At 35.8% G+C, this 15,932-nt stretch overlaps 1 protein-coding gene across 6 annotated transcripts in view; it reads right to left on the reverse strand.

Moving 5' to 3' along the window:
• Positions 1 to 15,932, reverse strand: part of LOC131072609 (uncharacterized hydrolase YNR064C) — a 151,617-nt gene that overhangs the window by 31,854 nt on the left and 103,831 nt on the right. For all 6 annotated transcript variants that reach the window (XR_009112730.2, XM_058008829.2, XM_058008828.2 and 3 more), the window contains exons 7-11: positions 8,252 to 8,308; positions 7,978 to 8,045; positions 7,730 to 7,810; positions 7,392 to 7,469; positions 7,087 to 7,242 (exon numbers count right to left, since the gene is read on the reverse strand). Coding sequence is in view for 5 of the 6 variants with exons in the window: in XM_058008829.2 (XP_057864812.1) it covers positions 7,087 to 7,242; positions 7,392 to 7,469; positions 7,730 to 7,810; positions 7,978 to 8,045; positions 8,252 to 8,308 (440 nt within the window). In the remaining variant the exon portion in view is untranslated. The remainder of the gene's footprint in view (positions 1 to 7,086; positions 7,243 to 7,391; positions 7,470 to 7,729; positions 7,811 to 7,977; positions 8,046 to 8,251; positions 8,309 to 15,932) is intronic.

Raw genomic sequence — 15,932 nt, forward strand, 5'->3', positions numbered from 1 at the left:
GGCACTAGTACTGCAGGTACTACACATGGACTCAAACTCTCTCGAATCAACCCTTTTTGTAACAACTCTTGCACTTGCATGTTCAACTCTTCACTCTTTGTTGGAGTCATTCTATGGGCTGCCTTATTCCGCAAACTGGCTCCAAGAATCAGGTCCACCTGATAACTAATATTTCTCATTGGTGGTAATCCATCAGGTACATTATCAGATCCAATATCTTGAAAACCATCCAACAAATCTGCAACTTCCACAGGTACATCTTCTACTTCCTCTTTATCAACTATTGGAATTAAAGCAAAACACATATGGTCATGCTTCATGCCTTCCAGAAACTTTCTTCCATCAACTAAACATATTCTTGCATTATTGCATACCTTTTCCTCCATCTCCTTCAATGGCTTCAACTTGTGTCAAACTGCATCCTTTGTTAGAGAATAGGTATTTGCATACCCATCATGCATTGCATGACAATCAAATTCCCATGGTCTCCCTAACAACATATGACAAACATCCATAGGCATAAGATCACATAATCCCTGATCATGATAGTTTCTAATCTTGAACTTTACCAAAGATTGTTCATTGACCAAAGCCATATGGTCCTTCTACAACCAAGCAATGGCCAAGATTGAAAGATAGAAAGATAGAAACCCTAATTAGGGTTTGTTACACCCATTTCAAAGCATTTAATGCTTGACAAATGATAAAATTACATTTGATGGGCCACATGTCCTTTCTTGAATAATTGACCAATAGATGACGATGGTAGGTGCATCGGACTTTGTGCCCACATGTGGTAGCTATATTCTTTGATGGATGAACCAGGTACATTGAATCTGGATGCCTTATCATAGAATGATATGACTGGATAAATGATGAATGGGTGCCACCTCAGTTTGCTTGATCTTTATAACTCATCACAAGTTGTACATGAATGAGGCATATCTCTTGATATTCAACATTTCTTAGCTCTAAATGTGATGATGACTTTGCTCAAGTCAATCCTCTAACTTTGATTAACTCTTTTGAAATTATCTCTTGTCTTGATCACTTCTGTCGTGGAGCTTTCGTCTAGCTATACTGGCAATGATTCCTGAATTTCCTAAGATTGTGAAAATTTCTTCCTTGAGTGCATGATGTTCATCGCTACTCTTTGCCTTGTAGTGCTTGATTGATAAATATGCAACCTGAACCTTGATTTGCCTCCCTGGACTTTACTTGAAGCCTTAACCTTGATGAGGTTTGGTGTGATAGACGGTTTCTTTGTTCAAAACCTTGAGCCTTTCATCCTAGATGTTGTTGAGCTCCATTTTGATCTCTTCCTTCAAATGTAGACCTTCATGTTGAGATCTCAAATACCTTGGAATGTGAATGTTGTCCATCTTCACATCGTTGTCCTCTTGTATCCACTCCCTTGAATCGCCCTGAGTTGATCCCTTGTATGTCTTAAATCACTTTAAAATGATGAAGTTCTTACTTTATGTCTCTTATGACTGCTTGCATCAAACCTGGAAAAGATAAAGAAACACTTTAAACCTTGGAAGAAAGATGAAACCTGAAGAAATTTAAAATTCAAAATCCTTGCATTCAAATCCACTTGACAATTGCTCCATAAAAACTATCTCTAAAACCTGGAAATGAATTTTCCGATCATGAAAACATCCGGGATTTTAAGTCTGATTTTATATCTCAGGCCTGATTTATGTTTGATTTCTCATTTTTATAGGTTTGAGACAGGTCTAATTTGTATTAATTTCCTTAGGCAAAGAAGGTATTAATTCTTAGATTGGTGATTGTCATTGCTAAGGGAGGATGTATTTCCTTGAGTCACACATGTCCTTTGTTTAAGGATCCTTTGCAAAGGGATGAAATACCCTTTGTCAAGGAAGGCATGCAATTGCTAGGTTATCGATATCCTTAGTCAAAGGATGGATTAAAATCTTAAGTCGCTGATATGCTTGGTCAAAGGATGCAATGGCCTTGGTCAAAGGATGCATGATTACCTTAAGTCGCCAATATCCTTAGCTCAAGGATGTAATATCCTTTGCTTAGGAAGTCTTGAAATTCTTAGGGCGCGGATATCCTTAGCGCAAGGATGAAATGTCCTTATCTCAGGAAGGCTTGAAATGTTGAAAGTGCAGATATCCTTAGCTCAAGGACGAAATATCCTTAGCTTAAGGATGTGTTTGGTCATTGCCAAGGAAGCATGTAAAGTCAAAGTCACTCTTTGAATGGTCAAAAAAAGTCATCAATCCCCAAGTCGCCAATTTCGCTAGGCAAAGGAAGTTGTTTATCTCATTACTCATGTTTTTGGGGCCCAGTTGGAAGTCGCTAAAACCTTAAGTCGCACTTTGCCTAGGGCAAAGGAAATCGTTAATTGTTGTTTTGGGTAAGCATTGGATATGACAAGGCCTATGTCATGCATTTGATATAATAATGGAAACCATTCGATTGTTAAGATGTGCCTTTGAATAGTCAAAGGAGGTTTTGGTTCAGTGTTTGAAGTGGCATTGTTATTGCCTTAGAAACTTTTTTGCTCTCTACCATAAGGTTTGTGGGGCCCAAGCATGACGTACGAAAGTGGAAGGGGAATCGAAGGTAGGTAGGTGGTAAGGAGATGCCACAAAGGTAGGTAGGTGGTAAGAGGGTAGGGATGTGCGATAAGAAAAGGTGATGCGGTGGGTTCATAAAGGGAGCAAGGGATAAGGTAACGATGGTGGGAATAGGTGATAAGGAAGGGTGTCGGGAAATGGGGAGTTATAAGGGATGAAAGGATGTTGTAGCAAGGAAGGGATAGGGTGTAGGCTAGGATAGGATCGGGTTATGAAAGGGTAGAAAGGAAGGTGGGTTAGGATAGGATAGGAATAGGAGGTAGGGTGCTAAAGGAGAGTGGGATATAGGTTAGACAATGTAGGGAATGGAAGGTATGAGAGGTAGAAGAAAGGGAGGAAGTGGGGGTGATGGAAGGTAGGAAGTGACGGTGGATGAAGTTAAGAAATGGGGGAGGTGAATGGAATGGTTAGGAGGTGATAAGGGAAGATGAAGGAAGACAGAGGGATAAGGGATGGAAGATAGAGGATGGAGGAAGAAGGATGGGTGGAAGGTAAGATGGATAAGTGAAGGGGAAGAAAGGTATAAGGAATGTGAGGAAGGAAGGTGAGATGGAGGATAGGAGAATGTGATGAAGGCGTAGAGGGGTGTAAGGAAGGGAAGGTAGAGAAGATGGAAGAGCTATGGGATGAAGGAGTGAAATGGAAAAAAGTGGGAATGAAGATGAGAGGAGATGGAAATGGAAGTGATCGAGCTTGGGCATCCACTGGTGGTGCTGGGAGAGACAAGTTGAAGGCTTTAGGAGGGCAAAGGAAGTATTGTACTTCACTTCATCCCAGAGTAGCTAGAAACTCCTTTTGTCCCTCCCTAGGCACGCATATCCCTGTATTTGTTCCTGTATCCGAAATGGATACGTATCTGAAACAACCCGAATACACATCGAATATTGTACCCATGCATGCCCAAAAAACCTCGATTTCCAACCATGCTAGATACTATGTAATTTGATTTGATTTTTTTAATTTGACGTAAATCTTCCTAAATTTAAGTTTAAAAAACTTCATTCATGCATTTTTTAAAAAAAAAAATTGGTATAAACAAAACCTACACTAAATGAGAAAGACAAATGAAATGTTTTTCTATTTCAGTGACCCATTTTTTGGGTTAATTTCCAATGCAAATCAACTTATCATTATTTATGTAGCAATTATGTGTCTATATTGCCTTTGAAGTAATGAAAATCTCCTCAAATAGCTTAGAAAATTGTGTTAAATATATGTGTATGTGTTTTTATGAATGACGTATTCAGTCGTATGCATATTGGGGGTCTTAAAAAATGGTTGTATTTGTATCCGTTACTGCATCCATATTTGTATCCGTATCCGTGTCCATGCAACTTTGCTTCATCCTAAAGAGAGAGACTTGACTTAATCAGCTCTTGACCAACTAAGACACCAAATGAAAGGCTACTAGCTAAAAGACACAACAACTAACCTAGAAAGCAGAAAAAAGTGGGGGTCCCCATTTGCAATGGGGCGATGTGTGAAAACATCAAAACAGGGTTGGCTCCTTCTCATCATTCAACAAGGCTCTTCTAGTAACAAGAACCTCTCCTTTGCATCTTTAGAGTGCAAAGACTCAACATCTTCATCTACATGTGCAACTCGTGCATTACCCTCAGGTCTCCTATTTGTCCTCCCTTGGTGTTGGGGACACGCATAGGCTCTATGTCCTTCTCCCCCACATTGGAAACATGTTCCACGAAAGCCTCCTCTTCTCGGTCCTCGTCCTCTTCCTCTTTGATCTCCATTATTTTGATTACAAGGACGATTGGAATTATTTCCCCTCCTTTATGACTGCTACTAGAGTCATCATTCTTCTTTTGGTCTTCATTTCGGCCTCCATAAGACCATCCACTAGTCTTTCCACCACGACCTCTTCCACTTTGCTTTCTCTCAAATCTTCTATTTAGCTTCTCTTCTACCTTCAAAGCAAATTGATATGCATCTTCAATGGTAGACATTCTTACCAAACTCACCTCTTCTTGGGTACTCGGCTTCAACCCATTTATGTAACGGGCAACTTTCTCCCTGTATACTCCTTGACAAATTTTCCCGCTTGCTTCAACCCTTGCATCTTTTTCAACAAATCAAGCTCATAGTCAACAAGAATGAATTGTCTCTTCAGTTTGTTCACTGTCTAATCCCATCTTGTTATTTTCTCTTTTCCTCTTCTATTTCTCTCTAATTGAACTTCTTTCCACCAAATACTCGCATGACCCTTCAATTTGGTCTTTGCAAACTTGACCCTTTCATAATTGCCCACTTCTTCATACTCAAAATATTCCTCCATATCATTGATCCAATCGATCAGCTCTTCTCGATTAAGATTTCCAGGATATGTGGAAACTTCAATCTTTGGCCTTTGTCCAATCTTAGAAATGGCCCTCAAAAACCTAGCCTCATCAGGATCTCTCACTACTTCATGTTCTTCTTCGAATTGGTCTTCTTCTTCATCCTTGCTTTCATCTCTTGCCCTAATATCGACTCCTCTACACAACTCCTCTTGCAGTGCTTAAACTTGTCTCTGAAGGGCTCTAAAACCCTCTTCTGTCACACCAACATTTCTTACACCACGGTTCCTTCATGGAGGCATTTTCTCATTTTCCTCACAAACCCACAACCACAATCCTAGTGCAAACTACTTCACGTTCGGAGTTCTATTTACACACTCATGAACTTCTGCTTTAATACCACTTGATGAAGGGTACTCCCCTTATAAATCCAAACACGTAACAACAATAGAGAAATAAACAGAAAATGTGAGGGAGGAAACACTTGCTTTCTATTATCTCAATGAAATGAAATTACAACATTCAGAAAATATCATGCAACAGCCACATGGGCATTCCCATTACAATAATCTACAAGTCAATAATCTGCAAGCTAGAGCCACAATCTGCACTACAAGAAGTATCCTCTATAACCCTCATTCACCTCTTTATAAAGCATTTATAACCACCTTAGAATATACTGGAAGTGTAACTTTTCCCCCTTTTGACACCCAGCAGTCCATCAGTTCATTTTTCTCGCCCAATTGGAATGTCATCAAAACTTGACTTTTGGTGGCACAACTTCCGAGAGCCATAACTTTTGACTCGGGCATCCGATTTCTATTATAATATATCATTGGAAAGCTTGCAAAGAGACCTACAACGACAAATACATCAAAGATCTCTATTTGTCTTGGTTTTGAACCTTTTCGTAGCCTCTAAGATTTTCAATTTTGAGTTTTAAGCTTCATTGGAGAAATTGCTCGAGATAAAAAACTTTGATATCTTTCAAACCATTCAAGATATTGAGGTGATTCTTTCACCAATCATCTTATTTTTCAATTTCGCTCCTTCGGACTAATTTTCACATCCATAAGACCATAAATGAGCAAAAGTCCTAAAAATAGCGCGTGACTATTTTTGGCTATTTTTATCTTTTACACGTCTTATATAGTGCAGCCAACCTAATGGGTCCCACAGAACTAAGGAAAATACAACATTTCTTTTTTTAGGGTGATGCAAGATTGCTCCTACACCTTGGATGCTCCTGCATCAAATGTCCAATATCATTTTGTTAGAGGGATGCTTAAGAGTAGTAAGTCTAGTGAATAAAATTGATACTCAGTAAACACTACAAATTCTCTAACACTTTGTAAGTACTACCAAGTTCATAAGGTGTAGGGATCGAATGGGCTTATCCCATTCACAAGTAGTCTCTTGGGTTGAATGTTGCACTCCCTCTTATGACAAATATCGATTAGGAGAATTTCGGGACTTGGATGATAGTCTACAGAGAGTCTCTATTGGAAGAGTTTGTCTACAAAGTACTAAGTTCATCTTGTAAACGTGAAAAGTGGGTAAACATCTACTAATCATGAAAATTGGAACCCAAATCACAATAATAATTATTCTTTCATCCCAATTCCAAATAATAACAATTCTTTCATCCTAATAAATGGGTTGCTTAAATCATGCCTCCACACATTGTATCTTTAAAATTATTTAGTTATGCATGCTAAAGAACTTAACCTAAGCCTTGCAACAATGTTTTAGACATCACCTCTGAGTAATTATTACTCCTTGTATCATATAAAAATCCATTTGTAGATCAATATAAGTACACACAAGCAAAGTTAATTGAGCAATTCAATATGAACATGGTATTGTGGATCTCCAAATGACATGTAACAGTCATGAGATCAGTTTTACTATTTTTAGGCTTTTGCTGTTAGTTGAAGCTATGTCTATCATGTGACCTTTGCCCTTTCATGGTATCAATTCACCATGGACCCACGTCATTACACATTTATCTGTCATTCTTAAGTACTAATTAAAACTAGTAAATTATTTATAATCTGAGTCTAATGATCTTGAAATTTGCAATATAGGAGAAAGGAATCTACATCAGCCAAATTGGAAATTTTCTATCCTCATATATATAATTAAAAATGACAAAGAGAGACAAAACTAGGAATTGAACTTACTTTTATTTCTTTTTTCATTACCCTACTAATTGCTGTCAAGGCAAATCCAGACGAACCAGATGTAAGATAAGGTCTCCTATAGACCATTGCATCTTCTTCATCCATCAAGTATGGACCACAACTTGTTATCAGTTTATCACTGGCTCGTAGAGGATCCTGTGGTTACAACATGATATACAGTTGCATCACAATTATTAAGTTCGTTCATTCAAACACAAATAACATGTCATGAACACTTTAATTGTGAAGACAATCTGAAAATACAAGATATAGTAAACATTAGGAATGAGGATGACCCTTCTTACCTGAGAAAATATCTCACCCAATAAGAAGTTTGAGAATGATGACAAGCTTGAAGGTAATTTAGCATGCTGCTCTGTCAACTTCCATGACCATTAAAAACTAGTCAACAAGAATGTAATGTGGTAGGAAAAAGTCATTATATTTAGACAACAGATCTGCACTATGTTTCAAAAAAACAAATAGAAAATAAAAATAACTTCAAACTATATTATTTCTTAATTGCCTAGTCCAGCTTAATTAATATTTAATCAAGATCCTACACACTTAAAACAGTTGTATCAACTACCTACACCAAGGAATATGTTTCTTTTAGAACAAGGGTCTATGATCAAACCCTTACAGGAGGATTAATAAGAATTAGCTTTTTGAGATTGTCTTGATGGGTCCTGGCATAATCAACTACAATAGGAGCAAAGTAACCCTGCATATTGCATAGGAATGTATTTTCATTTTCAGACAGAGTTAAGTGAAAAATTTATGAATTTCACCAAATGAAACACTATACTAAAATATTGGCAAGAAGACAGGCAACATTACAAATGTAAGCCCTATTGAATGAGAACTTTTATTGGCATCTCAACTAATTACCTGAGAAACCAGTGTCACATCTTTAATACCAAGCACTTCTAGCAGAGATCCCAATGATACTTTGTATTCTGAAAAAAAGAGAATATTTTCTGAGCATATTTAGCATATATCATAAGTTCATAACCCACAAAGTTCCATTCCCATGCCACATGCAAATCAAATAAATATTAAACTAATGGAATCAAAGCATAAAGTAACATTCTTTGTCCACAACCATTTATTCCTTTCATTCAATTCACTAACATTTGAAGATCTAGCTTCTATAAAACATTACCATTCATTGTGTAGTCAAAACCATATTTTGGTTGGGGTTTGTCAGAAAATCCAAAACCTGCAAAAAAATTAAAATAAATTAGACATGAACCACATATATAACAATATAATTTTGCAATATTAAAAAGCCTATGCAGATCTTAGGTTGATGCTTGGTCAATTAAACACAATTCACTATGCTTCAAAACTACAGTACACGCAATATGAATCATCGTTTACAAATTACAAACACTTTCAAACAATTTATTAATTTCATTGATGATATTACTCCCAAGACATTGACTATATTAGTGGGCAACTATGAGACTCTTACCATCATAATATCAATTACATGAAAGAACCACCCTTTCATATTGATGTCCATCCTTGCTGAGCTCCTATACGATTAATACCAAACTAATACAGAAAAACATTGAATAGCAGAAAAAAATATGCAGAAAAATGGGAGCACCTGCTCATTTGAGATGGATCGCACATACAAGTCCCACCATAAACATAGAAGTTCTCATACAATAGTTCCTCATATTCCATTAACAAAATAAGATTGAAAGAGATATGTCTTTTAGAACTTCCCCTCACTATATGCTCAAAGGGAAGGAAACCCTACTCAAACCATGGCTTAATTCTTCATTAATCTTGGGTAGACAGAAAATGACTTAAAATAATAAGAACACTAACACAAAACAAAGGAATAACAAACAAATCTAATAATATGTTGTGCCTACGTAGACAAAATGATCTCCCCTTTAATTATCTCAATCCCTAAAGCTAGTACAAATTATATTGCTAAATGTCCTGAATCTAGAATAGCACTAAGAGGCATGACCTCCTGCAGAGCATGGCGCACAAAACTTTATACAATAATTTTACCTATAAACAATCTGCTAGAAATTTAACTCACCCCTTTCAATGCAACACAAAATGGAACAGCATGCACAATAAAAAACAATTGAATTTGAGTAGAAGCTCCCTTTTGAAATAAAAGAAGGAAACAATATAATTCTTAACACAACAAATTGTAAAATATAGAACCTACAGATGCAAACAAACTTAAGAGAAAAACATAGAAACAAATTGTTAGCATTTTAATTCACACCTTTCGATCCAACAGAAAACAAAACAGTATGTACATATGGGATCTTTAGGGATGCAATATAAACAAACTTAAAAGAAAAAGCTATCTTTCTGTTCTCAAGCAGTTCAGTTCTTATATACTAGACTCTAAACATTGAAGAAAAAATCTAACACAACTAATAAACAATTGCAATATTTAGCTAAAAACAAATACCACAAATCACAAGTACAAGAAGATTGAAATGAAATAAGCATAAACTGAGATTACTAATATTTAGAATAAAAGAATTGCATACAAAGCTACGAGACTCATTTTGACAAAGATTGCAATATAAAGCTTACAATGATTATAAGATTGTACTTAACACAAAGCAATTGAACATAAAAACACACCAATGAATAGCAATATCAACAAGTAGTAGGTCTGAAAATTACTATTCCAAGTCTAAGTATAAATGGCACTTCTAAGATAAAAGAGTAATTATTCAAGCCATAGTTTTAAGACTAGTGGACTCACCATGGACTCGCGAGTCCATGGGAGCCATGAGTCGACTCCACAAGGACTTGCGAGGCAAGTCCATATGAAAGACATGCGAGTCTTTTGCAAGGAATCGCGCAAGTCTTTTGCTCAGACTCGCGAGTCTTTCATATAGACTCGTGTAGCCCAGAAAACACGCCATTCAAGCAATAAAACTCAGCCTTTTTTTTTCCCTCATTTGGCATTTTTGCTTGGTTATAACAGGTTTGTAGGGTTTGAAGGAAGAGAGGAAAGAAGATAAAATCAGAAAAATTGAGCTATATTAGGAGAAATACAAAGAGGAAGATGTGGTCTTCTCTTTAGTTTGTTCATTGTTGTTTTTCACATTTGGAGTTGGACATATCATTATATGTAATTTTGTAAACATTTATAAACTTATGCTGCTATTATACATTTTAGAGTTGAAACTATGAGTATGAATGATGAAATTTCAAATATTGTGTGTTTGTAGATCATATGACATATGTAATATTTTCAATTATGGCTCTTATGTTCTCTAAATGCATTATAATTTCTTTATGTTTTTTTTGTAAAACTACGGTTTTTTTTTTGCTGAGTCTTTCACGAGTCTGAGTCCGAGTCCAAATTTTTAATTTGCCGAGTCCGTGGCGAGTCCGAGTTTTAAAACTTTGATTCAAGATTTGCTACAAAATATATTTTGTAAATACTAAATCCTGACTCAAGAAATCTTCAATTAGACTTCTAGTAAGGATAACTACAAGACTAGCCCAAACTCGACAAGTCTTTACGCAAACCAATCAAAACAAGGCCTAGAGATTCAAGAGCCAAAAAGCCAACAAGTTTAGTCAGACTCACTAGGCCTCATCTACAAATATTAGCCATGACAGTCATGGAAAATTGGAGAGAAAAACAAAAATCAAAACACTTGACCCTAAAGCATGTAAAATGTTCTTTAACACTTCAAAATGAAATTCATTTATTTTGCATGCACAAGCAAGGAGAAAAGGAAAATGAAATTAAACCTAGAAATAAAATACATTCAAACAAAAAGCCAACAAACATACTTAGAGCCTAGCTACTATGCTATGGATTCAACACTTGTGTTTTTTGAAGGGTTAGGACTCCTTGAACTTGGTTAAAATTGATAAAATTGTGAAAAATAAGGTCTACATGGTCCCAAACTCTCCAAAAGGCATTGCCCTTAAACTCCACTCTAGTTTTGATAATAAAAACAATTGTAGACCATGCCAAATGGAATAGACAACTTTTTTATTCTTTCAACTTTTTCCCCAATTAAATACCATGTAATTGAATTACAATTATACTTGGACATGAATTGAAAAAAAAAATGTAAAAAAAAAGATCCAATTGAGTGGTAGTGAGATAGATCAAACTACTCATCAACTAATGATATACTTAGTTTGAGATGTGAAAATAGCATGATCAAGTTACCAAAATTTCTACACCTAAGAAGTAATGTAATAGGCCAAGATTTGTCATGAAAAATAGAACAAACGTCATATTTTCCCTATTGAATACAATTTGCCTCACTTCGAATGATGAAAAGATCATCAGCATAGATAATCAAAATCATTATATCATCAACACTAATTTTTAAGGGCATCATCCTTAAGTCCTATTCATGTGTTTTTTATGACACCTCGAACATAGAACAAAATACTAAGTATTCTATCCTCTCTTGAACAAGGATACCTCAAATGCTAAACAACGTGATCAAATAAGGCAACCCCAAGGTTTATAATGCGAACAATCGACTTTACATTGGATAGACTCAATGAATTGATGTGATTTGTTGGTAAAATAAAGGACTTAGGCTTTGCTAGAGCTTGGAATACTAAACTGACTTCTACCAAACAAAGATCAGAAGGAAAGGGATAGAGAATCTAATCTAAAACCTAACAATGCAAGAAATGATTCCCGGCTTAGTGAAAACAAAACAAGCTTTGCTTTGCCATGAGGAAACAACTACACAAATTGATGCAATCTCCAAAGGGTACATAAATGATTTTCAAATCACTTATGTGCATCAACACCATGAACGATAAGCATAGAGCAATTGAAGTTTAAGCTTTCAATATGAGTTCAAACTAACCATGCATTGCAATTAGCAATCAACACATTCCAAATGGTATGAACATACAGGCTTCACCATTTAATCAACAAAAACATCTTCCATTCAACTAATCAACCCCATGTAAACAAATCTAAAACTTGAAAAGTAGAAACTATACAACATGTTGATACTCATACAATGATCCACCACATCTTCAATGAAAATCATGTATTTAATTCGACATAGTTTCGGCAACAATCTCTAGTCTTCTACTACTACTACTTCTACTGCTGGCTCCTAACTATCAACTATTAACCTTTACAAATGAGAAGAGCAAGCCTTATATAGACTTCCCAATTACAAATCAAGGGCCAAGATTGATTCTAGATCAATGGCCAAGATAATTCAAAGCAAACCCTAATTGGGGTAGTTACAACAACCACCATCTTACATTTAATGTTGACTAATGAGAAAATTACAAGCTTTGAATACATATCCTTTTGAGGTAAAGGACCATCTAATGTCCCCAGTTTGGAGCTAAGGCAAAATTTAATAAGGAATGAGTGACTTTAAGCTTTTCATGATAATTCTCTCTTCATAACTATGTTTTGTTAAAGTTAGAGTGCTATTTTCTTAGCAAAGAAAACGACTTTCCATGCCAAAACAAAGCACATTGATGTTCAATTCCATTTTGTTCGAGATATGGTAGAGGATGTGAACATAAAATTGGAGAAGGTTGACACTTTGACAAATGTTTCAAATGCATTGACAAAACCACTGAGCACAAACAAGTTCAGATGGTGTTCCATTCATATAACCCTCTCAACCCCCTGCAATCAATTGTTTGGTTTTTGAAAGGTCTTCGACAAGTGGGAGAATGTTGGAATTAAGGTGTCTCAACCTTTGCAAGTCCTAACATTCGTATTTGGTTTTATTTATTATATTTAATATTTAGTTAATTTATGACCCTACAAGGACAATTTTGTTTGCACATACTATTTCGTCATTTAGTGGGAGTTGGCATGTTGACTTGTAATCCTATTGAGAAGGTGGCATGGCTTATTTTGTCCTCACATAGAGGTAGGCATCCCACTTACATGACCTTGGACTTTTCTGGTGGTGGGTGACAATTGTCATGTAATGACAAATTAATGACACACCTGTGAAAAGCACACAAAAAATACCGAGGGGGATGGGGGCTGAATCAGTATTTTAAACTTTTAAAATGCATAAAACATATAGAGAGCAAACATCAAGATGCAAATACCGAATTTCACGTGAAAAACCCTTATGGGTAAAAAACCACGCCACATCAATAGCTTTCAATTACCAAATGAGCACCAACTCAAAAATACATAAGTGAGCACCAACTCACTGAGACCACCAACTCTTATCACATAAGTGAGCACCAACTCTCCTAGAAGCACCAACTCCATTCAAATTTTTACTACAGATAGCAGACTAAAATTAATAGCAGCAATAGCATACATTAATCCTCCACTAGTTTTGACTCCAAAGTCAAGCTTTAGTAGCAAAGTAAGTGATAACCCATATGAAGCACTCCAAGCATCCAAGACCCCCAAGAATGCAGTTCTATTTTCTTCAGCACAAAAAGAAAAACAATTTTTTGATCAACTAGACTCCCATTTTGTGTTCAACTTCATTATCATACCCAACTCAAAACCACAATACAAGATTTTTTTATCTTGTTCGCTGAATACAATCGCTTAACATCATTAAAACGAAACAAAACATCAGATATTTTTAGCTGAAAAAGATATAGATACGATTTGCCTTGATTTTCTACACGCCTCAAAAGAACAGCATTGTAAAAAAACGAATACCACCGAATACAGAGAAACCTATTTTCCTCCACTTTTTAAAAACACCATACCGTGCAAATATAGAATCAATTAATCGTGATTGCCAATCGATGCATATACTCCCAGCATAAACTCCAATAAATATCAGAAGAAAACGCTACTCAAAAAATTGCATATAATCCACAATAGAAAAACACGACATTACAAAAAATGACTAAATAAAGTTGCTCCACTGACCAAAGGTGTTACACATCTTCTATTTAAAACTCATGCTATCACATGAGAATAGAAATGAAACCGCTGAAATTGCCAGACAAAAATTCTGACACCACTGAATACATATTAAATTCACTGCCATTTTCAAAAGACTATTGCAGCCCATAAGAGATTAATTCGAATTCATAAAAGCCATCATTTTGAACATTCAACAGATGACATGTCAATCTGATTTGACAAGATAAGCCGACCAGCAGGTGAAGTCGACAAGCAACCAGCTCAAGCAAACACCCAAGCAGCTCAACCAAACAACCAAGTACCTCAAGCACACAACCAAGTAGCTCAAGCACACAACCAAGTAGCTCAATCAGGTAGCCAAGTAGCTCAAGCACACAACCAAGTAGCTGATGAAAAATCAACAGCTTGACTAGTATTTCATTCCATTTCTCTTTACAACAATCCTTTGACATCAATGACAAAATAATCAACAACTTGTAATGTCCACCCCTGATTTTTACGGTTTTGTTGATAGAAAAAAAACAGAAATGCATAAGTGTTTTGTTTTCAAGTTTAATTCAAGAAAATGATCACAAATAAGGATAATATCATAGCATTGCAAGAGGATAACTTTGAAATTTCATCAGAGCATATAACAACCCAGTTACAATATCAAATAGATTTGATTTAAAAACTGAAATCAGATTCAAGAAATGAATATCAGACCTGTTCATAGGCTAAACAACACATTTCCAGGTCGTCAAATGAACAGAAAACACATTCCAACTCCTTAGCAAAGTATATATGCAAGTGCCAACGAACTCCGGACTGCTTCTTTTCATTAACCAACCACTTTACTATGCAAAGGACACCTCAAAATGCAGATTACAAACCTCTGAGAATCCAGATATAAATTCAGTCTGAGAACCCAATCAAGACGAATGGTACGGCCTCCTTGTAGGGGCGATTTTGCCACTAAAAAACAGTTTTCCAGCAAACACCAGAAAATAAAGGTCAAAATAAGTTGCCCAACTGTAGTAAATCTAGAATAATAGTTATTTGTCTCTCAGAGATATGAGCAATTTTATGTTTCCCAACTACTCAAAAAAAACATTTCCAACACTATGAAAATCAACACCAGCACTTAGAATCAGAATCTAATCATCTCTAAACTCACACCACACTATCAAAAACCACACACCACACCAAAAACAATAATTCTACATCAAAATACTTTATATATCTTCATTGTTTCAACTCCAAAATCATCCTTTCAGGCCAAAATCACTGTAAGAAATGATAATTGTAACTCCAACCATCTAGGGTGGGTCTTTTACTACCGAAACTCGCTAACCAATAGAGGGTTTTCATCCTCCAACCAACAGAAGTGAACTATGGAAGAAATCCAATAACATATCAGTAGGTTGTCAAAGCAAGCATATAGAAATGAGAACTCAAAACATGTATATATAGGTCATCCTTCAATTTGAAACCTTTTCCCTCAAAAACCGAAACTTTAAACCCCCAAAGAAATTTGAACCTTTTATGAGATCACAAATAAAACATTTTAATCTACTTTTGTCTCCTCATAACCCCTAGACATCCCCTCAAACAAGTAATATAAACTCAAAAAATTTAAATACATTTCCTTCACTTAGGCATCCCTTTAAGATGACAAGATGGCCCCTCTTTAAAAACAACGTTGTCTTACTAGGCCAAGGGCGGATATTTTAAAAAGCACTTTATAAGACTTAGTGAATTAAATAAAAATACAATTCTTTTGAAAACAACAAAAAATCACCAAGTCCAACTAAAACCCATTGCCCTAAAATGAGGAAGGAATTGAGACCATGTCCAAGCAACAAAAATAGAGCTTACGAAAAAATAGCAGTATGCCAAAAATAGTAAACTTGCCGAAATATTGAAAATCACAGAAAGAATTCACCTCAAAACACTGAATCACCTAACCACATCCACTTAGCCTACAAGAACCCTGGAA

The sequence above is a fragment of the Cryptomeria japonica genome, chromosome 10, assembly GCF_030272615.1.
Source record: "Cryptomeria japonica chromosome 10, Sugi_1.0, whole genome shotgun sequence".
Taxonomy (NCBI): Eukaryota; Viridiplantae; Streptophyta; class Pinopsida; order Cupressales; family Cupressaceae; genus Cryptomeria; species Cryptomeria japonica.